Raw genomic sequence first — 24,518 nt, 5'->3', positions numbered from 1 at the left:
CAGCCATAACGCTGAAAAACCCAATATCCTTCAGAGTGATTCGCATTGTAGGAGCCCTCCTTAGTGTGTTTGTGCCTCAGTCGTGTATATCTATAGTACAATAGGACTTATTCTATTCCTATTCCTTTATTTAAAAATCTAACAAAATTCCCAACAGGGATTTGAAAAAGCATGCCATAAGGTGTAAGTGGAACTACATCTGCCAAATCTTGACCAAAGTAACCAATGTGACTAAAACCTGGGGTCTACAAATACAGGAGGTGCATGTGAAACAGCTGTGGCTCAGGTACCTGCACGTGAGTGCTTCATGATAGGGTTTGATGCTGGCGCTGCGGTCCCTTCGCACGGGTCCCGGCTCAATTGTGGGAAGTCCTGTGGCAGAGGTGGTGGTGGTCCACGTGGAAGAGATCCTCCTCAGAAGGCCGGGGTGGAGGCTCCGCCTCAGACGCTGCACAAAATGCACAGTACAGATACACAGTTAACCACCCCGGAAACCTATCTTATCACTTGTTGTTTAATAAAAATCGAAATCAGTGAGTGGCCGCAGGGTCAGAAAACATGACTATTTAAAAGCTTTAAAAATACTCCCACCTGTAAGATAAAGTTAATGCTTGTTTGCTTTGTCTCCAGGCAAATAAATCATCTGGATGAGATTGTTGTTTTTTCTGCACTTGGCCAATCTGAAACAAATGACGCTGGTGATAACCTGGAACATTTTTCACAATCTGCCTCGCTGGATCCAAGGAGAATAAACCCCGCATCGGACATTAGCAGGCAGCTGTGGCTCTATATAGCACTGTGCAGATGCCTTTCATCATATAGGCTTTAGCCTCTCTGCTTCTTATTCTCTCTGTAAGTCTCTTTTGTCTTCTTCTGTCAGTCACAGGCTTTCTATGTCTATTCTCTCTATTCTTCCTTCCCTGGGATTCCCAGCGGTCTGTGCCCGTGCAATGCCTCCATCTGCTCTGTGCCATGCAGTCATTTGGCACAGCAGCTCTAAACATGGCAGACTCTCTTTCTCCGTCCTCTGCAGAGTGACCTACTAAAGATTGCCTTAGAATCCTGAATGAGCCCATTCACAACAAGGCTTCATATACTGAGTGCTAGGACACACAAACTCATGTACAGCATTAGGAGGCATGTTTCTCACTTACATTACCTTTAGAGCTTTGATGTAACCTTAGTTCCATTCACACAAATTTAAAAGAAAATCTTGTTTCTGCTATGAATACAAACATTTTTACCATTTTTTGTATCATCAAAAATGTATGCTTTTCCAATGGTAAAATTGTGCAAGGCTGTAATTTTAAATTTCCATAAAGAAAGCCCTATCAGGTTAAAACCAAAAGCAGAAATACATGGCACAGAAACACACACAGCAGTGTCGACATTTCATCATTTGTATAACCGTTTAAGAGGGCAGAGTGAGTTTCAACATTTAACAAGTAGTTATTTGTTTTGTCATTCATGGGTTTTTTTGTAGCCCTTTCAATGGAGTTGCCATTTTGCAATGGAGACAGAGAACATGCCTGTGTTGGACAGAAAATGAGCTTGGAAAACCTTCACTCCTGTTATTCTCCTCCTGGGCAGGCAGAACTGGGCACATTGTCCCTCGGGGGAGGAAAGTCTTAATGAGCACAGTTTCGCAGGCTACTCCACAGGTGCAGTTCATCTTGACTACTTTTCCACAGTTCAGATGATGTAAACGTGCACCTGTCAGACCAGCGACGTGACAACACTTTCCACAACGGCCAGAACAGGTATCGCATAGCTGGACGGTCATGGAGGAGGTCCAGGTTTGCTTACACGCTTGTCGGTCTTTGCAGCCTTTAGAGGAATACATTCACCTCCATGTCGCCTCTCCTCTTCTACTCCGCTCCTCACATTCGTGCGCACACACTCTGTATGGCTCTGCACATCTGTCATGTTGACACAGCTGCGGCTATGAAGGGAAGAACAGTGCTCCAAGCGCTCTATTTTTCTTCACTCAACTCTACAAAAATACTCCTTCATTTGATGCTAAAAGTTCTGAGAGCAGGAAGCACTCATTAGCTGAAACATGGGCTAAAAGATTAACATGTGTGGGGAGTGCTGTGTGGTATATAAATCATTTGGCCTTAATAAGGTGGACCACATTTCCATCCAAGGAATATTTCACTGTTTCCAAATAAAATTATTTTGTTTCAGCCTCTTGACTACTTCTGATTAACACGTTTGACTTTTCTTTTAAGGATGAAAAATATCCCTTCTTTCATCTTTGGTTCCAAGGGCTACATTTCTTTGTGTTAACTCATTTTGTTACCTTGTGGATGGATGTCTTCTCTCCTTTCTCAGGTACCTCCTCTGAGTCAGAGCAGGTGTAGACATCGCTGGGGTTATGCAGGGGGGCAGGGCGTGGCCGGTGCAGGGGCTGGAAAGTGAGCTGGGTGGTAAGCATGTTGCTGACGGCCCGCAGCGACGTGCAGGTGTTGGGTGGGAGAGAGGGGTCAGCCAGCAGGTCTGTAATTAGTCCATGGGCTTCTCCCATCACTGCTATGTCCACCATGACAGTTGTGCCTGATGACTGTAGGATGACAAGGAGACAAAGAAGAGTTAATCATCATTGCAACAGTAGCTGATGTGAGCTGATGCTAATTAACGGCTGAGTCTGATAGCGGCCGTGTTCCGCTTCTCGATGGCAGGCATGAAGAGCGGGTGTGTAAACTATGTCAGCAGCTCCTTTCTGAGTATATAATGTGGTTAACTGTGACACCTGAATTTCTTTTGTTGTTTATGCTAAAGAACTGGTAGTCAAACTATGCTGAAGGTTAGATGGTGTTTTTACATTAAGACAATTTCTTTCTTAGTGACTACTTTTAGGATAAACTGGAACATTCTGTCACGGAATTCACGGACTGAGAAAAAACACTTCCAGAAATCATTGTCTGTGAACACAAGTCACAAAGATGAGGCCATATGTGAACATGATTCAGAAACACTGTTTTTCTGGCCAAAACACACTTCAAAAGCCTTCATGTCTGGTGGCATGGGGGGTGTATTAGTGCCTCTTCAGCTAGCTCATCTGGAAAGGGAGCAGTCTTTTTAAGGAAGGCCTTTCATATTTCAGCAAGACAATACTAAAGCACACATAAATCTTTCACGAACTAAAGACTTTTTATGAGATGAAAAATCTAACATTTTTTTCTTAAAATGGTAAATTGTCTCAGTTTAAACATAAACATTACATATAAACATTTTCTATGTTCCATTGTGAATAAAATGTGAGTTTATAAGATTTGCAAATTACGGCATTTTACACAGTGCCCTAAAACTTTTTTCGGAGTTGGGGTTATAAAACCTTTAAAAACTATAAGACCTGTAAGTCCTAGAATTAAAGGGAATCCATTGACATGCCAAATAATCACTGGATGTTATATGGCCTGCCAGTGTCAGTGGCTAATATTTATCTGGGTGGCTGTAGCTCAGGTGGCAGAGCAGGTCAGCCACTAATCAGAAGGTTGGTGGTTCGATCCCAGGCTGCCTCCTGGCTGCATGTCAAATATCCTTGGGCAAGATACTAACCCCATGTTGCCTACTGGTGGTGGTCAGATCGTTGTACAAGTTGTTATTCTAGCAATTTATGCTGTGGTATCTGTTGATTTTCAGTCTTGAATTCCAGTGCATCCTTAAGAATTTGAACTTTTAAATAAATAAATTTGGAATATATGAATGGCACGTCTTTATACAGCACTCTGCTAGTAGTCAAGTTACTTGAAAAAAGTAATCAGTAACTAATTACTGATTACTTCCCCAAAAAAGTAACCCCGTTACTTTACTGATTACTTATTTTCAAAAGTAATTAATTACTTAGTTACTTAGTTACTTTTTAAAAACACGATTTACAACCTGAATAGGTAATAAAGCGATAGATCTTTCAGCCCAGTTCTACTTTTTCTGCATAATCCATCATACAAAATGTAATCAAATGGAAAAGTCTCTTTTTTTAACTTGTTTTATCAGTTTTAATCTTTTAACTTTATGCATCAAGCAAACATTTAATTATATGCAACATTCTCTGACTGGAAGAAATTTGTTTAATATTTAAACCTATTTTCTGCACATTCCAGCACATATAATATTTTTTTTTTGTGTTTACACTCACTCTTTCAAATAGATGCAAGTAAAACACAGCAGAAAATAAATAAAGTCAAAGACTCAGCGGTCCTGTTGCTCTATTTTCACCTGTAAAGCAGGACTGCGGTAGGCGGAGGTTTACCCTGGTGCAGGTGTGCCGCGGTCAGTTGAAGAATCCGCGAGTTTCTCTGTGAATTTCCCATTACGTGGTAGCTACTCGGTGCTTGCTTGGAAGTTTAGGAGGGGGTTTTTTTTCGCTGTAAAAAGAAGTTTTCTTCCCACGCACAACGCTTATGGACACTAATGTTTTTGTCACTTTTTATGGAATCAAACTCAAAGTAAGGTCAGTACTTCCACGCTTTAAACGCTGCACGCTCATACTCTCTCCCGCACTCCATATATGATCCACTGTTGATCTGCACACAGCTGTTGTCACAAATGGCGCACTCGCTTACGTCACTGTCATGAGACATTCTGCAAAAAAATCACAGTTTTAGTAACGCAGTAACGCAGCGTTCCTACGGGAAAGTAACGGTAATCTAATTACCGTTTTTGCAATAGTAATCCCTTACTTTACTCGTTACTTGAAAAAAGTAATCGGATTACAGTAACGCGTTACGCGTTACTGCCCATCTCTGGTCATTAGACAACATTAATCTTTGGCTTTCTTCCATTGTGTCTTTGTCCTGTCATCCTCTCCTCTGCAGATAGCCACCCTTCCCTGAGCCTAGTTCTTCTGCAGGTTTCTTCCTGTTAAAAGGGAGTTTTTCCTTCCCACTGTCTCCAAGGCATTTGCTCATATGCGTCATGTAATTGTTGGGGTTTTCTCTGTTTTGTTGTAGGGTTATTACATTACAATATAAAGCGCCTTGAGGCAACGGTTGATTTGGCGCTACATAAATAAAACCGAGTTGAATTGATTTGGATATGAATTGAATTAATGTCATGATGTTACTGTATGGTATATGTAAATGCAGTGTTGGTGGTTTGTGTGTGTGTTTCAGAAGTGACTAAATAGAAATTTGGGATTAAGTATATATTCAGGATTATGCATTTTAATTTAATGCTGTCTTTCTACGGGGCATTAAAACATGACTGAAAAATTAAATGAGACAACAATCTATGAATAAAATCTTAAGCATTAAAAATATACAGATCTTGATTTTCCTGCTTTCCAGTGGTGTCTGTGCATATAATCATTAAAAACAATAATTAAAAAGTTCAAAGTCATCAATTGCTTTGTTCAACTTTTACAGCATATCTTTTATGTAGAGTGATGCTGCGAAATCCCTTGAAATGTGCATTTAGTTCAGGAAAAAACAACAACATCAGAAAACAAATTATACAAATGCTAAGTAGCCAATCGCATAAATAAACAAGATCCAAACCCAACACATAAAGATATAAAAACAAGAAATAGTCCTTTTTGTGCCACTATTAAGTATAGAAATATATTCAGTAGTAGTGTTAGACTTTGCCAGGGTTTGTTTTATAGCTGTGGTGTTACACAGGCACACATACAAACACGCAAACTTACATCCACTCATAGATCAAAGTCTTTATTTTTGCCTTATATGGCTCTTTTTAAAACATGAGAAGGAGGAGTACAGCGATGTACTTCACAGTAGTAGACCTCGATATTCTAGCAGCCTGTTAACTATCCGCATAACAACATAAGTTTGAAACACGTTCAGCACAGATGTGGATTACTTGATCCTTGTTGAATGGACTCATTAGCAGTGTCTCAAATAGAACCTGACCTTTGGCCTCCTCACTCCTGACCTCTCAGATGGCCAACAGCCATCGTCTGTTTCTGACCGTCTGCTGCACAGCTTTCAAGGCATCGGCGCTGCGCGAGTCGGCCTTGTTTTCGCAGGGTAAAGTGAAAAGTTCACAACCCACTCTTAATTGCTGTGCCTTGAGCAGTTGAACAACCACAGCTAAACACAGGTCAGTCCTGGCTGCCAGCTAATTTATCTAATAAGCCCACGAGTTCCCTTTTCCCCCCGAAGAATGTTATCAGATTTTTTTCTCCCCCCAGTGTCCCATTCACTTTGACACCAGCTGCCGGGCACCCAGATTTATTTTATTTACACTGGCTAAGTAGCAAGCGGTTGACGTTAACAACACATGTGTGTATACCTTTCATTCGTCTCCTCTTGTGGGAACAGAGAAGGTCTCGCATTTTGTTTTCCTAGTATCCTATCAGATAAGTTGGTGTATTTATACACGTTTTCCTGTTGGTCTGCAAGAATACAAAAGGCATGTGTTCTCTGAGTTTAAGCAAAGTCCTCCACATAGGGTGACCCACGCATGATGACACGCAGACATCCTCTAAAAGGCGAATGGAACACTTCTGGACAGATCATCGTTTATCCCCGCTGCCCTCTGTTGTCCCGCTCACATTTCCTATACTCTTTTACTTTACACTGCGAGCATAAGATGTAAACACCTGTCTTTCAGCTCATTTATTGCCTGATTTAAGAGTTCGCTAAATAGGGGGTTAAACAAAAGTATGGTGGCTGAAAAACATCTGGCTGGACAAAAACAACAGTGATCCTTAGGGGGTCTCAGTGGCTCCAAACACACATGCACGTACACACGCAAACTCATCTGCTACTTCTGCAAACTCTGTCTTTTGTTTTCACACGACAGCCGCGACTCCGAAGCGAAGTGAAAACATAAAGAAGGCACTAAAGTCTGATAAGTGAATACAGAGAGGGCATCATTTTAAGCATGTAATGCAAGGACAGATGAACACTCTGTAAGGAATATGAACACTGCATGACTAAGTGGCCATAAGAGGATGTTAATGATGAAAGCACCGGGTCTGAAACTGAACTTAGAGTAAGCAACTTAAAGCTAAGAGCAGGACATGAACATTCAAGTGCAGTGAAAGACTCCAGGTGCTGGGTTAGCGTTTGAGGTGGGAATTTTTGGACACAGTGGAATTCGTAGTATTTCTATTACTCGAAAAGCTAGCGAAGCCTGTCTGCTATAACACTTAAGCCATTCCCTTGCTCTGTGAGACCTATATAAAATGCTTTAGACATGAGGAGTTTAAACTTTGAGCTATTAAAAGCTCATTGTAGGAAACATAAAGAATGTGAAATCCCAACTATCCCTGCTTTTCAGCTTTTACTTATGCCTCAAAAGGTGCGTCTTGCCCAGAAAATACCTCCCAATGTTCCCAATGTTTCAACAGTCTGCAACATAACACTTGAGAATCATCAATGGATGTCCTGGAATAGATGACATTGTAAGTGAGTTATGTAATATCCAAAAATTATATAAGCACTTTGTGTAAAGGTTAGATGTTTGGTCTAATTCATAGGCCACTGCCATAGCTGCAACAGCAGGCTTCACTTGGAGATAGATGTGACCGCTACAAAATAGACCTTTCTTCTCTTAGACACATGCGTGTTTGTAAACTAAATAATGATCAAATATATTCAAACAATGGGTTTTAACATTTAGGAATAGTACATCGTACATATGGTTATTCCTTTAAAAAAGAACTTTTGCTATTGTCCTTCACAATTATTAAAAGTTTGAAATTTAGAAAAGTTTGCGCACTTGCTAAGAGTTCAACAAGAAGGTACATGGTGTTATTAATTATTTAACAACTGAGCCAAAAAGCAGAAGCACTGTGTGAAAAAATAAGTGCGCCCCATGATTCAGTAGTTTGTCTAACCGCTTTTACAAGCTGCAATAACTTAAAGTAATCATTTTCTATATGACTTTATCAGTCTCTCACGGTTGTGGAGGAATTTTGGCCCATTATTTTTTACAGCGTTGTTTCAGTTTAGTGAGGTTTACGGGCATTTGTTTACACATAGCTCTCTTAAGGTCAGCATTTCAATCAGGTTGAGGTCTGGACTTTGACTGGACCGTTGCAACACCTCGATTCTTCTCTTTTTCTGCCATTCTGTTGTAGATTTGCTGCTCTGCTTGGAATCATTGAGCATACATATCACAGCCTGGCTGCCTTAGTAATTTGAACACAAATCTTTTAATATGTCAAATAAAATCCTTACTAAGAATAATAACTCTTGGGTCTGCTCTTGGGATGGACTTGCTGGGACGTTCACGCCTTTGCTAGGATGTTCACTTATGGCATTGTGTTAACTAATTCAGTTAATTTTTGTTGAATAAATAATGAGACGGTGTAGTATGCTGTGTTTTGGAGTTGATTTGAGGCTGTATTTATCTCATTTTAAGACCTGCTAAAGACTTTCTTTTTTGCAGATTTTTTTTAATTATGTCCTGATATGCAAAACCATAGAAATTAAAGAAGGTGTAATATTTTTTTAACCATGACTGTAAATGCAGCTTGCTAACGAAGTTTGCTGAAGTTAGCCAATTACTTTGTACTCCACTCTCATCTAAATATGGCTACTCCCAGCTCTCAAAAGATCCTGTCAGCCATAATTATTTAAAAGTCCAAAAACCAGTGGGAGGCCTTGTGCTGGTTAAGCTCATCTTTTATTTACAGTCTATGTTAACTAAGTTAATTTTGCTGACTAGTTGTTTAAAAATAAACAGAAAAGTTCAATTTAATCACAACAACAGTTGCCTCAAGGCTTGACAAACGTGGCTACACTCCTGCTTGTAGCTATAAAGCATGTTTTGCATTAACCTTTTACAAAAAGCTTGCTGATCTTAACCACCAATTTATCCTCCTAGTTTGATCACAAAATTACCAGAAATGTGTGCCCTATTAGTCACACACTCCGAACTGTTAGGGGGTTGACATGCTACATTAGGTAAACCTGACTACCATCATCAATAAACAGAATTTATGACTGCTCAAAAAGCTAAGTCATATACTAAACCATGCATGAACAGTCTGTTATGACATTGTACAATGAATAACAGCAGTGCACATGATCAATGGTCTTAATTGTTTATGTGAACACACTTTAGAACCGTACATCAATAGCCATGCCATAGATTAGCACCCGAGCAGCAGTTCATATAAACTAAACTGAGGGCCATTCAAAACAAACCAGCAATCATTCCTGAAGAGTGAGAGTCTGTTTTTTTTTCCCTCTGTACTAATATATGGCCTATACGCAATTGTGTAGGTAGGTTTAGCTCTAGAAATGTACCGCAAAATACAATGTGTTATTAGCGGATGCTTCTTAGTAGGGGTTAACCTGAAGGTTGTATCTGACCTCACGATAAACAGTTAATTTAAAGGCCTATGACACTATGTTTAATTAATTTTAAATATATGCACAAACTGTAAAATTTGGAGAATTAGCTGTTACAAACAACATTGCTGACCAGTGCAACCACCCAGAACAGTGGAAATATGATTACTGGTGTTCCTGCTGTGTCCCCATGTCTTTTGCCAAAAACTTTGAGGATGACAGATGAAATATACTCGGTGCAACAAACAAAATCCTAATCCTTCTGTCTAATGATGATTATTAATGGAATACACAGACAGGAAGGTCACATATTTGTAATTTTTGAGAGAGTCCACTTGATGCACCTTTAACCTCTCGGCTCACTCATCTAAACATACAGTCATCTGAGCCTCCAGTAAAGTAACAGTGATATGTGGGCCTCTGAAAATTGTGCAATGGTGAGAATATAATGTGTCCCAGAGGGAAGCTGAAGGTCCGGCAATAATGTAAGCAACTCTGCTTTTTCATAAGGTACATATACTGCAGAGCTTATTTTGCAATTAACCCCACGCAAAAAAAAGAAAGAAAAAAAAGAAAAATGGGAAGAGCAAGAATGTGCTGAGCAAGAAGCTGGGGAATATATCTGAAAATAATTTAGTGTGTTCCTTACTTTGACTTTATTTACCCAAAACTTTGACCACCTTTGAAATAATCATTACCATGCAGTTTTCAGTTTCAGCGGTAGCGCAGCTAACGTAATGGCCTTGATTGCATCTGTCGGGTTGGATTAGGCGAACAGAAGCTAGGGAGACGACAATGTTCTCTAGAATAACAGAGGAGTGATACAGTATGAATCACAGCATAAGGGTAACACAAAACTCCACTGAGACGCTCCGAACTCCCAGCCAAACCTTGTGAAGCAGCACTACCCTTCTCACTTTCAGACCAACGCTCGGCCCCACTGCGACCCAACTCTCCTCACAAACCTTCCGACTGACTGAGCCAGGTCCCGGCTCTGCAGCCAGGGTACAATTACACGCTATTATATATTTTATTAAAACGTGGCTCGTCAGGGAGGTTGTACGAGGTATCAAAACAAAACAAAAAAGCATAACTGCCTCATTTATGATTTACTGGGAAAGGTCAAGCCCACTGACCCTTCACATTTCTCTTCCACATATTTCATTGTGTATAATTCCAGCAAAGGAGCCCACTAATATAGCTAATATGCAAAAAACAGAAGCTGTGAGACAGAGTGGTAGAGGCAGAAGCTAAAAAAAAAGGATATATAAGAAAATATATATATATATGTGTGTGTGTGTGTGTGTGTGTGTGTGTGTGTGTGTGTGTAAAACCAGAGGTTAATGTATTCATCATGAGCACATCAGTGCACACACTCATGTGTTTAGAGAATATGAGCAGATATACTAAAATTAAAAGTAATTTAAAAAAACTAAGTCTTAAAAGTGCCAATTAATCTATATTATTCCATTTTTTATTTATTTTTTTCAGGCATTGGATAGTCAAAAGCACAAGTAGTTCAGTGTTTTCATTCTATATCACCCTTAAATTCACTCTTGCCACAGGACACCGCGTAATGAGAAAATAATCTACTAGATTCTTATTATGGGACCAACCAGAAAGACGTCAGAGAAATTTTCCAACTTCCAAACTTGCAGTTTCAGAAATGTTGATCGGTGTTTGAAGCGCTCACAGCGATTTCTGAAAAATCTTCTACATGACTGCGATGTCATGCTGTAATTTAGAATAACATCCACAAAATCTGGGCCTACAAGTACTCTTTTCTCCGATAATCTCCTCGGGTAATATTCCAAAACCGATGTATCTCCAAGTTGAATACAAATATTTAAAAAGCTCTTTTCCATACATAACTTCACTGTCAATTCCTAAGCTAAAACATCCACCGCAAGCTTTGCACGGGGGAAAAGAAAAAAAAAGAAGAAGAAGAAGATGTGGTTTGGAAAATGAGCCTGCTAATGTGTGCATGTTGGCGAATGCGACGCAGTGGAGATCAATCAAGCGCTCCGGTTCTCTCTGTGTGATTTACACACGGTATGAGGTGCTATAGTGAAGTGCAACCGGCCTCTCTGACCGACAACGTGGTCCAAGACAGCGGAGCCAAGGGAAAATAGCCACAAGATGGAGAGAGATGCCAACATAAGCCCCGACTTCTTACATGTCTTGTCAGTCCTTGGACTATTACAGGATTCCACTGACGAATGCACTGCACTAGTCCAAATAAAAAAGACAGAACTGACCACTGAATCTAAATGGCAGCTAAGGGAATGCATCAATCAAAAAATATGTGCTCGCTTGCCTCGGACAATATTTTAAGAGGGTAGCATGCGATTGAAAATTTCTTCTCCGTGAGGGGAGCGGGATTTTACTGTAAGGCTGATTTTAGCAAAACTGCATTAGCTGTATCTCTTGTTAAATTATATGCTGTAATTTTCAAGTCTAATCCTGCTCTGTACAGTTTTTGACACTATCCCCCCACTCTGCCTTACCCTGAACTACAGCTTTTGCAACATCTGTTGCTACTCAAGCATACATCGTCAGCAAAGACACAGTGTCTATTTATTTCCAAAGGATATCCTCCTGATAGGAGACCATGCAGTACAGGACACACGCATAGTGTATACGGCCACGCCAGTGCCAAGGGCATTGTTTGTTATCCGTGTCCTCCAGAGTCCTGCCCTGTGGCACTGTAGCAACTCAATACATAAATTTAAACATAAACATGCGCACACAAAGATGGAGAAGGTACAGTAATGTCGAGGATGTGGCTGTGCCTGCCCTCTACAAGCTGCGTCCCCTACACTGAACTATTCCCTTGATCTTTGGTGGCTTTCGCAGCTCCTCAGAGCCAACTCACATGCACGCGTCCTTTAAACTAACAGTGCAACAAGGACACTGGTGGGAAGAGAAATGCTGTTTAAGCACTACTAAAATAAGTGGGTGTGAACAGGCCAGTTAGCGGTAGGGTTTATGGTGTTTGCGTCATTTATAAGGTGCATGTAGGCGAGTGCTAGAGATCGGGGCTGTAGATCCTGTTCTCTCTTCTCTCTGTCTCTCTTTTTCTTTTTCTTGTGGACACTGCTAACCTGTGATCCTCGGGAGCCTCTCTTGTGGTCCCAATCCGAACGGGGGAGCATCTGTGGGAAACAAAAACAGAAACATGTTCAAACCACAGTCCTGCACATCCTGTTTCTGTTCGCTTCCTACAACAGCAGCAGCGCCACCATAATGTAGATAAACTCTGCTCAAGCAGAATAGAAAGGAAAAAGAAGCAAAGAAGTGGAAGAAGTGTGGGGGAAATGGAAACGCTCATAAAAGCAAAAATGGGTTTTGTCTATTTTTTTCACTTTCCATTAAGCACAGACGTCTAATGCAATTTCACAGTCAGGTTTGGTTTACTTTAGCTCTTATTCACTGCCTAAGGGGCTGTTGAAGGCTGAGGATTTTTACACTGTTTAATTACCAGCCACTGTGTCCTCCCACAGGCCTTGTAAACCCGTTTTCCACTTTCTTGGGAGTAACTAAATGCAGGAGTGCAGCGACTGTCACTGATGGTTGGTGGGCACACTGCAGAGCCAAGTCAACGTTAGCCACCCCTCTGCCCAACTGGCTCTGTTAGGGCTTTCTGCCCCATAAGTGAGAAGTCCTGAGAACCCCAGCAGGCTGCTTTGACAAATTGCTGCTGCACACACTGAGGCAAGAGGCTCCAGCATAAGAGCCAATTTGATAATTCAGGTGTAATTTACTGTGTCAGTGTAGGTCATTGAGTTGTGTCATGCTGTGAGTAAAAACATTAGGAAAACAGTGGGTTTTCATTTGCCGGTGCTGTGGGCTTGTGTGGGCAGCGCTGTTGTTTAGCTTTTTTCCCCCACAGTGCTGCTTTGTTTTAAACAAATGCAATTTTAGAGTTATTGTTACTGCTGCCCAATTAGGGTAATTTAGTTTTATATATTTTTTTGCCTTCTTGTACCTATTAATGAACTGGGATTGTACCTTCTTAATAAACTGGGATTTTATCCCCACTACACTTTGGAGGCCAACAGAAAATGTGCTTTTTTATTCACAGCATTTAAATTTTTATTCAAAAAATTTGTTAATTTTAAGTGTCATTTTTTACAATTGGGAAAAAATGCCTCGGTTTACGGCCAGGTGTACAAAATCACTGAAAAAAATTAAGCAGGTTATTGTTTTTGTTACTGAGTACTTCAAATCTAAAGTATGTGTCTTTAACATTAAATAATTAATACTCAATAAGCAGCGATCAAAAATAAAGTTTTGGTAATAAAGCTTCTGGGTATTATCTGTGGGTTTCACACTTCATCTGCACTGCGTGGGCACGGTTTAATCACACGTGATTGACAGTGGCCAAAATAAGCAAACAACCCTCCAGCTGTCACCACACTTGAAGTCAAGTATTGCTAAAATCCAGCAAATCCTTTTTTCCATCTGAGCTCTACCTACTTCTAAATTGTGAAAAAAGAAGAAGAAGCAAAGACAGAAACTTCTCATGTGAGAAAACAGAAGCAGCTCCAAATTTGGGAGAAAGTCGCACAGGATCCATCGCTCATACTCAGAAGTAGTAGGTTGTTTAGCAGTGAGGGGAAACAGTTTTTAAGGTCTTGAATTTAGGAGTCACGGCAGCTTTAAATTGCTTTAATAAGCAACAGCTTCGACATATTTTGTGGCAAAATGTAAAGTGCAATCTGCTGTTAAGTTTGTGGGACAGTTATTGTATCGCTCATCCTTTTAGTCAAGGTTTTCACAACAATGGGTGCTGCAGCACAAAATGTGGTGACTGTGACAGAGAGCAAACAAGGTCACTGCTATATAATGTAAATCGCTCTTTAGGTGCAGCTGACGTGCCACAGTTTTACAGTTAGGATGTTGAATAAAACACAATATGAAGGGTTTACCCAAAACATACTCTTGTGCTTTGGCAATGACTGTATGCACGATAACATCTGTGAGTTGCTTTAAACTCCTTCGAGCTTGAACATACTGTCTCATGCACTAACAGAGCTATACTCGATAGAGTACAAAAGGAAGTCAACAATCAAACGTGTAAAAGGCGTATGTTCATGCACTGGATGTAAATCACTGTAGACAATAGTATTAGCCAGTCAGTGCTATTTGTCTTATTCTTTACAGCTCTAATGACAGCTTTTCTTACAGTATGGAGCTGGCAGTAGGCTACTCTACAGTTGCGCTAGAGTCCAACTCCATTAGAAAGTCCTAGTATCAGTGAGTCTCTCCAGGCGCACACGAGTAAACAGCCTTTCTGTTTGACGATCTTATATAACCCAACCTTTCATCTCCTTGCTCTGAGAGACAGACATAGACTATACAGAAGTCTACACGCTGCCTTTGATGTGCCAAAAAAAAACCCCACACACAATACCTAAGCTGAGCACAACATTTGAGTCGTGCCGATAGCCTCTTGCGCAGAGTGACTTCCCCAGCCACAGAAGTTTATTTTTTCTGAGAGTACTCAAAAAAAAATGTTAATACATGTGCATGTACAGTAGCTGCTCTTCTCAAACAGTGGGTGCAGTTGGATGCCAGTATGTGTGTGTGCGTTTAACCACAGATGGAAAATCACTTATGCTTTTAAATACAAGCTGCCAGTGCTAGAATAAACAATAAGCAAACAAATGCACACACATCATCTGTTTTAAAGAGGCAAAAAGCAACAATATGAGTCTATAAGAAAAAGAACTAGATGATTAAACATCAGTGTATACAATCTACAGCAACTAGAAGAAAGAAAGTAAGTCTTGGTTTTGCTTTATGTTTGCTTTGCTTCGAAGGGATCGAGGAGAGTGGTCAAAGATAATACTTAAAACACACGAAAGGTCACTGCCAGTATCATTTCTGAAGAGGTAAAACCACACATGAATGATTTCTTAGATATCTCCTGGTTTTCGTGGACACTGTCCAGACAGCATAACACAGCTGAAGCAGTAAAACTTTCAAATGGACTTGTTTTTGTTCTAAAGCTCCAGTACACCTACTGGGAAAAATAACAACTTTGTAGAAGTTGTGCCCTTTGTTTCACCCTCTGATTCATTATTCCGGGCCATAAGTCAGAATAAGCCAGGTCTAATGGTGGTGATTTGAAAGTAGAGTCGTCTCTTTCAGTCTTTCTGCTGTAGTTACCTGAATAACATGACGCACTCAATAAGCTCTGAGGCATTTTTATGAGACTGTTGTTATAATCTGAATGAGTGGTACTCCTCAGTAATAGTAATAGCAGATTACTTCACTTTATAAGATGCAGCCAGACTGAGGCTCCTTCCGGAAAATAAGCTGGAAATAAGTAACAGGAACAAGTAACCACATTATACATTCAGTCCTTCTTGCATTTATACTACTTGCCAATTGGAGTGGGAAGGCAATATTTTCAGTTGTGACAAAAAGCTGACACTGTCTATCTGCCTGACCCACAGGACCTGCTATTTTGGTTCCTTTATTTGCAGCTGCACATAAAGTCCAAAGGACTGGCTGAAGGTGAATTTAAACCAAAAGGGTGAGGTGGTCAGTAAAGTGACTCTTAGCCAGTCACATCTCTGGTCTCATCGCTCTGAAGGAAGTGCACCAATCACAGTGAAGCACGCTAACAATAGGTGGAAATAAAGCGTAAAGAAGCTCTTTAAGGACATCGGTCTGCATGGTGCAGAGCAGCATGGCATGAACACAAAAGTAAAATCTGCAGCCAGAGAGAGAAATGGTGTGAGTGCTATTTAAAGTACACAGCACGGATAAATAAAACCACACTAACCAATTTGTATGCTCACGTCTCAGCTATTTTAGTTTTATTTCTAATTATCTCGCGTAAATAACTGATCACATTTGACTGTAAAATGCAGCGCAGCAGGATTTGCATCATAACGCATTACAAGAATGAATAAGGATGCTCTTACACTGTAATGGGGATCAGCCAGGCACAATATCCCAACCAAGCTGTGATCTCATGGCTCAAACAGTACCAGCCAAGTAAACTCCCAACAGTCCTCAAGCATAGAGTGTTAAGAGGGCAGCTGTGTGGATTCCAGTATACAGAAAATGCCCTTTCTACCACCGTGGCACGCTGCCGTGCCTCTGAGGTGCTGGGCAAACACCATGGTGTCAAAGCACAAACAAACTACTGGAATATGCTTGTTGTTTCACTTGCTCCCGCCAATATCCAGCTGAGAACCACATCTCTGTGGCTGTGAAGTGGTGGGAGCTGCAGCAGCAGCACCTATAGCACCACTTTTACTGTGACCAACCAGAAGCCTCACAGTAAACACTTCCCACTGTTATCAAGTTAAAAAAAGATGAATTATTTTGAACAACGATATGGGTTATTTCCTTTCTTTTTTTCATTATGTTCTGCATATTTATATAATAGTGTATTACGTAATATCCTGTATATGTATGTGTATATATATATATATATATTGGGCTGTTAGAAGCTGGGATGAGAAGTCAGTGCCAGCCGATCACCCTGTTAGAGAAGAGGGAGGGAGAAAAAGAGCTGTGTCCAGATCTTTCAGTATGGTCGGGTTAATTAAGGTGCTGTTGTGAGGCCAAAAGATCAGCCTGCAGGATTTCCAGTGAGCTTGACCCAAAGGTTTAATGAAGCACCTCTGTGTCCAATTAAACTCTCACTTACAGTTAGGTCTGCAAAGTCATGAATTCACACATATGTCCGTTACACACGCACGCGCACTCGTTCATACATGAGCACACACCCACCGCCTCGAGGTCTCTGAGTATTTCCTTTCTTTATTTTCCTTTGTTCTTTTATCTGTGCACTGTGTCAAAGATATTCTGATGTCTGTAGTGTTTGACTCAGACATCCCTGCACTCGCTTTCACTCTAGCTGACATAAAGAAAGTAGGTCAGATTCTACTGAGTCTTTCTATGTGAAAGCTTCAGAAATTATAGCGGCTTAGCCCTAAGGACACCATCAAGGCAACAATCAAAGAACTTTATTCTCCCTTTCATGGGTGTTAGAACCACAGTAAAACTCTACTTTGCTCGCCCTACCTTTGACAACGAGGTGTAGTCTTGTTTTACACCTGCAGGTGGAGGTATTCTCATGATTAGTGTCACGAGCACGGTTTCTCCTGGGACGCCCTTTGAAAAGTTTTGTTTGTTTGTTTTATGAGTTTTAGAGACATTTTAGAAAATAAGTATATTGTGATAACAAATATGCAATAATATCAGGATTTAATAATGGTAGCATTTGGAATATAACACAGAATTTAGACCAAATCATATAGGGGTTTTCTCAGGATAAACTTTAATATCTTAGTTATCTACCAGCTACACTCTGGACACATGATCGATCTGCTTGGTCTACCAGGGGCTTGTTATAATTTCCTCGCCCTGAAATCTAGACAGATAAAGTCCATTTAGCTCGGAGAATTGGACCCATGTTAATGATAAAAGTAATCATAATGGTGCACAAGTGTGATCATTAAGGTTTTCTTTTTACCCTGTATTGTAATCTCTACTGTCTTTTTCTTTAAGCAAGCTATCATATGATTTAAACATGTCTTTGTAAACTTTAATGAATGTGTCTTGACACAAGCTACTTTCAAAAGGATAAAAACCAAAATTAAAGGGTGATAGTTTAATCGGTATGTGTATGCTAAAGTTTAATGAGAAACTACAGCCTGTTTAGGCAGACGCACAAAAAAATTGCGATCCAAACTGTGTGGCTTCTTGTCCAGGTGACTGCAAAAACCTCACCCCACCTTCTCCTCTGCCACATCCGTCCCAAGTGTAGCAGTTGGGGAGGACTCTTATAAATCCTTCTCTGCCTGAAGGCTGAGCTGAGTGCATGGAGAGTCATTCCTATTCATGCTGGCTAATGATTTACAGGTTTTACCGTGGGGGTCAGTCATCGTGGGTCATTTGCGTCATCGCTAGAGGGAAGGGAACTATTGAGGTGGGCTGCCAAGGGCAGGGGAGGGGGCTGTGTGCGGCGGGGAATGAGGAACATACTTTATTAGCACATGTACATCTAAATGTGTGCACACACTCTCTCGCACACATTCATTTTCCTGCAAAGCACTCAATTAATGAAGAAAATCACCAAAAAAATTTTTTTTAAAAAGCTTACAAGCTCAAGCGTGATCCCGTGACATATTTCTCACATTAGTCCTGCATGTGCACACTGGCTTTTCCCTCTCCCCTCTCTTGCCTGTGACATGTTCTTACTCAGACGCTTATAATTTCAAACGTGCGACTAATGGGATTTATCCTCTTTATGTTTCCTGGGAGAGACTTTGGCTGATCCTAGAAGAAACCCACTGTATGAATCTTTGCCAGAGATAGATCTGTCAGTCTCTGAGGGTGAAAGCACACACGACAAGGATGCCGTGACCTCAGTGCGGGTACCCTATATTCTGACCTAAAAGGTTTCAAAGACAATGATATGAAATATGTCAGACAGACAGTGAAAATCTGTTCGTGAAGGCCTACATTACTGATACCGACTTTACAGACGTGTTTCATGAGTAAAATTGACACCTATTCATTTATTTTTGCTAACATTACACTGTTTTTCCTTGCTCATGAGCTCCCAGCTCCACACAGGCAACGGGGTGAAAAAGAGGGGATCTGGCTGGGCAGACCTGGCAGCCTATACCAAAAACAGCATGCCAAAGCCATTAGTGTATAATAGTACAGTCAGGATTGCTGCTGGGTCCTGGAGAGCTGAGAAGGGAGCGCAGCCCCACTTGTTTGTTTGTTTTACAAGCCTTTACTCTGTTCGGTTTGCAAGGTGCCAGTGGGCTTTGTGCGGTTTAATTCCCAACCGATTTGAACAGTGTACAGTACGTCAACAACGGTAGCTGTGCTCAGGAAACAGCACACTTGTTTTGAAGGCTTATGTCAAACAAAATCAGTTACGACATTAAAATTCATTTAAATACTTTCATTTACCATACAGATAAATAAAGCCATGGCTGTGGGGTATTTTCCCCAAAGGTGACTACACCTGCGTATTGAACAGCTAACCAGAAAGATATTCTCTCTTACATGCTTCTTACATGATTTGAACTTTCATTAGAGAATAGAAACTGTACATTTCTACTTTGTCTTGCAAAATAATTTGCATATATAATGAAGCATATGTGAATTACACATTTGTGTATGAAAGGCCAGATGACAAAGAATGTCAGCAAATGAGAAGAGTTAATCCAGCTTGCTCTATTTTGTTGCTCAGTGGTGTTTTTTAAGCCATGAAAAATGGTCTCAGACAACAGCAGGAGTGGGTGTTACAGTGTTCCACTGTAAAACCTTTTTATGAAGCCATAAGTCTGACTGGGACAAGAGGCAATATTTCTTTTGGAAGACGCAAAGTATGTCAAGCAGGATTTTCAAAGTTAATGAACAGATGAATAACAAACCTATTCCGACCTGACCTTTACATGAAAACCAAAGAAAACCCCACAGAATTTCTTAACAGGGTTATTTTTGGCTAAATAGCGATGCATGGAACTGTACTCTTTGAAATGACTCTTATCTGGCTCGAGAATACAAATTAAGCTTTGCTGCAAGATAATTTCAGATTGGGGAAATGCATGTTATGAAAACACTAAGGGTTTTTTTTGCATGCATGCATGCATTCTGCCTCCAGAGCATACATTATTTCATCTTTTATTCACAGGTCTGACTCAGCAAGGCCTGTATTCTGTGTTCTGTCTTTACTCATCAGAGAGGGGACCACTGAAACACACAGACAAACACACACACACACACACACAGACGCATACACAGGCACAGAAACAGTTTCAGCATTTCCAGTAGGGATGGGTACCGGTATCCGGTGCCATTATGGCATAAACGGTAGTAACCAGACCGAAAAGCAGCGCACATTTCGGTGCTTTATTTCGGTGCTTTTTTTTCCTGAGATGTCATACACTTTGGATTCTAGTCAATCATTTTACCTTTGCAAGCGCAGTAGGCGGGCCCAGGTACGTACGTTCTTTTAGAGCAGAGCTACAGGTTAAAAATGACCAAGGCGAAGCGGTCAAAGTCTGGCTGTACTTCACAGCAAAAGATACAAACTCAGCAGCCTGCAACAAGTGCTTTAAGGTGATACTGTGGAGAGGGGGTTACACCTCGAATCTGATGAAACACCTGGCGACGCATAGCATTTTGTTAAAAGCCGAGAAATGCGCCGTATTTGATAGCTTGCTGCGAGACCTCACACCGAGCACATCTACTGCGGGTGGGTTGCCAGTTATCGGACCCGGAGTTAGCAACATCCCCCAAAAACCCGAAGAGGAGAGTCCTGGCCCCTAGCCCTGCCAGTGTAGCAGAAATGATGACGGATGATGATGGCAGCAGCAGCCATTCTTCTCTGCGTGAGTAGCTTAATGTTGTCCGTGTGTAATTTACGTTGAGTAGGCTAACCACGTTATTACATTAATGCATGTAAGGTGAACTAGCAAACACCGTCGTAGTTACATGCGGCTGTCTTCTTGTTTGATGGCAGATACTCCCTTCACCTTGGCCAAAAAGGCTAAAATGACCAAAGAAAAAGTGGAAAACAGCTAAACATGAGAGGTTTTTGGACAAAGTTTGTGTTTTTTCCATTGATTAAGCACTGCTTCCAGCCAAGAGTGATACCATATATGCCCTATAGCTGCAGAAAAGGCTAACATTGTTATCTTTTTACAAACAAACAGCTGAACATGAGAGGTTTTTGGACCAATTTTGTGTTCTCCATTCTTTAAGCACCGGTTCGAGCACCGGTTCGAGCACCGTTTAAGCACCGGCACCGTTTCAAAAGTACCGGTTTGGTACTGGTATCGGATAAAACCTAAACAATACCCATCCCTAATTTCCAGTCCCATCAAGATTCCCACAGGACTTCAGTAAACAAACAGACAGCAATTGTCCGTTGAAGCATTTTAAATCCTTTAAATGCCTTTAAATCACATCCCTACATCCTTTATAAATCAACAGTGTTCAAACATAAACGTGCAGTCGGTACAGCCCCTATGTACTAACTAAACATGTGTGTGTGTGTGCATGAAAGTATGTCTGCATGGGGAAATAAATCTTTGCTTCCTCTTTTTTGCAGGTAGCCCGCTCAGGTAGAAAAGGCTCACGTCAACCCCACTGGCAGGTTTTTCACAATTAGCTTGTAAAATAGTTGCTTTGTCAATGAAATTCCCATGGGGTACCGGGCTCTAGTTCCATGTATAGCGTGAACTAAAGGTTCTGAGGGGACAATGATGGTACAGGTCTCTGCTGAGCCTTTTTTTTCCCCTTAACAAGACAAAACATGCGGCCATTAAGAATGACCCATCATGCTAATGCCTATCCTGGAAACCTGGCTTAGTGGAAAGCAAACAGTGGCATAAGTCAGGGGAGATGCCGGCTGTCCTCTGGGGAAATAAGCTGCAGGCTCTTTGAGTGACAGAAAGCCATCTTCTTCAATCACACCTTCACTGGAGCTCACTGAGGCTTAGCAAGCAATAAACAATACATACTACCTTAAAGCTCCCTGTCTTGTTTGCCAATGTGATGTATGATGTGTTAAAAAAAGACACATATTGAAGTAATGATATGCTGTCACTCTGCTGTGTAGCAGTTTTGCCTTTGGCAAAGCTACCACATAAAGCATGGTGATAATAGAGCTCAGGTGAAAAGTGACAGTAGTTCTATGACTTGACCACCCAGAGTGATTATTCAATTCAATTCACTTGAGTTTTATTTATATAGTGCCAAATAACAATGACAGTTTTCTCAAGGTGCTTTATATTGTAAGCTAAAGACCCTACAATAATAGAAAGAAAACATAGAAAAAAAAACCCAACAATCATAGGACCCCCAATAAGGAAGCACATTGGCAACAGTGGGAAGGAAAAACTCCTTTTTAACAGGAAGAAACCTGCAGCAAAACCAGGCTTAGGGAGGTGCAGCCATCTGCTGCAATTGGTTGGGGGTGAGTCGATGAAGACAGGACAAAAGACTTGCTGTGGAAGAGAGCCAGAAATTAAATAACAAAAAAAATAATAATTAAATGCAGAGAGGTTTATAAACACACAGAGAGTGAAAAAGGTGACTGAAGAAGAAACACTCCATGTATAGAGGAATCCCCGTAGCAACCTAGGCCTATTGCAGCATAACTAAGGGAGGATTCGGGGGTCATCTGATTTAGCCCTAACTATATGCTTTATCAAAAATGAAAGTTTTAAGCCTAATCTTCAAGGTAGATGGTGTCTGTCTCCTAAATCTGAACTGGAAGAGGGGATTGAAAGCAGAAGAAACTGCGTTCCATTCTACTTTTAAATACTCTGGGAGTTCGATTGGGGTGATACAGTACTAGGTCATTAAGTTAAGATGAGGCATGATTATTCAAGACCTTGTATGTGAGGAGCAGGATTTTAAATTCAATTCTGCTAAATTCAAAAACGACTCTAAGATTCCTCAGTGTTCCCAGAAGTCCAGGGCAATGTCATCCAGAGTGTATAGCCGTGAGACCAGTTTTCCCGTGCTTCACTCGTGTACGTTAGTTTGAAGAGGAAAAAGAACACCACGGGACTCCGACGTGAAAAGATGTAACAAAAATGTATTCCACAGTTTGCTGGTCATCTTACAGGAGCGGTCAGGTTTAACTTATCCTCAACAAAAAAAAAACTACTACGGAAGGAAAACCGTGTGGCTCTGTTCTCCCCAGCTACCGCGTATTAACTTTTTTTCTCTCTCTCCCCCCTCCCGCACCGCATGCGCTCATTTGCATACATCCATGACGTCCGGATTTAACTATAAACACAAGCCTTTAAGACACATGTATTCACGGTACTACGTAACCAAGCCAACACAGCAATAAAATAATTTTAGTTCCACCATAAACATGCATTTACTTCTTAAATTATTAATTGCACAAACAAGTTTAACAACAGCGAAATATAAATACTAAAATATATGAACTATATTAACTTGGCTCCCACGCAGAGTAAGAATCTGGCTAGAAACCACATTTCTGTAACCTCGGGTTTACCTGAATTTAGAAGGTGAAAGCTTGAGTCCATCAAGGTCTTTATGTCTTCAAGACATTTCTGTAGTTTAACTAATTGGTGTGTGTTATCTGGCTTTGTGGACAGATAAATTTGGGTGTCATCTGCATAGCAGAGAAAATGTATGCTATGCCTTCTAATGATACTGCCTAAGGGAAGCATGTATAATGTGAACAGGATTGGTCCTAGCACTGAACCCTGTGGAACTCCATAATTAAGTGTGAAGAAGATGCTCAATTTACATGAACAAATTGGTGTCTATTAGATAGATATGATTGAAACCACTGCACTGTACCTTTAATATCTACAGCATGCTCTAATCACTGTGATAAAAATATTATGGTCTACAGTATCAAACACTATACTGAGGTCTCAGGTACATCCTGAGAAAGAAAGAAAGAAAGAAAGAAAGAAAGAAAGAAAGAAAGAAAGAAAGAAAGAAAGAAAGAAAGCATTGGTGAATTCAGCAACGCAAAAAGATCTGGATGTCCACAGAAGACAACAGTGGTGGACGATCCCAGAATTATTTTCATGGTGATGAGAAACCACTTCAAAATAGCCAACAAAGTGAACAACACTCTCCAGAAGGTAGGCGTATTGATATCCAAGTCTACCATAAAGAGATGACTGCATGAAAGTAAAGACAGAGGGTTCACTGCAAAGGGCAAGCCACTCATAAGCCTGAAGAAGAGAAAGGCTAGATTGGACATTGAAGAAATAAAAGAATAAAAGAAAAAATATTTGAAAAAAATGTTTAAAAAAGCCAGCAGAGGGAAAAACATTCCCGAAAGTATGGAGAAGTCTTGGAACAGTTCATGATCCACAGCATACCAGATCATCTGTAAAACACGGCAGAGGCAGTGTGATGGCTTGGGCGTGCATGGCTGCCGGTGGCACTGAAACACTAGTGTTTTTTGATTGACAGAAGCAGCTGGATGAATTCTGAGGTTTTCATAGACATCCATTCCCCAACTCTCTGTGAATGGTACTCATGGCCATTGATCAGTGGCCTTTGTTGATCAATGGCCATGAGGATTTGCATAATTATGATGAAGGAACTGACCTCCCAGCCCATTGTTCCTTCAATGGTGCTGGTTTCAGTCATTATGCAAATGTACTGTTGAGGTTGGGGAAACCTGCAGTCAGCTGAGACTGAAGAAGTCACTTGGATGAGTGACGAAACATTTCTCCCACTGAAAACATT

At 40.7% G+C, this 24,518-nt stretch overlaps 1 protein-coding gene and 1 long non-coding RNA gene across 3 annotated transcripts in view; one reads left to right on the top strand and one right to left on the bottom strand.

Annotated features, from left to right (window-relative positions):
• The window catches only part of LOC120729981 (cGMP-inhibited 3',5'-cyclic phosphodiesterase A-like), a 78,766-nt gene that overhangs the window by 19,939 nt on the left and 34,309 nt on the right, over positions 1-24,518 (bottom strand). For both annotated transcript variants that reach the window (XM_040026034.1, XM_040026035.1), the window contains exons 2-4: positions 12,374-12,424; positions 2,303-2,563; positions 291-448 (exon numbers count right to left, since the gene is read on the bottom strand). In XM_040026034.1, the coding sequence (XP_039881968.1) occupies positions 291-448; positions 2,303-2,563; positions 12,374-12,424 (470 nt within the window). The remainder of the gene's footprint in view (positions 1-290; positions 449-2,302; positions 2,564-12,373; positions 12,425-24,518) is intronic.
• Positions 9,134-22,689, top strand: LOC120729982. Its single transcript, XR_005695031.1, has 3 exons — positions 9,134-9,147; positions 20,305-20,312; positions 22,599-22,689. It is a non-coding gene; the product is annotated as an uncharacterized LOC120729982 (long non-coding RNA).

This window comes from Simochromis diagramma, unplaced genomic scaffold (assembly GCF_900408965.1).
Source record: "Simochromis diagramma unplaced genomic scaffold, fSimDia1.1 OVJJ01000293.1, whole genome shotgun sequence".
Lineage (NCBI taxonomy): Eukaryota > Metazoa > Chordata > Actinopteri > Cichliformes > Cichlidae > Simochromis > Simochromis diagramma.
Note: the sequence above shows the minus strand (reverse complement) of the source record. Positions and strands in the feature narration are given on the sequence as shown.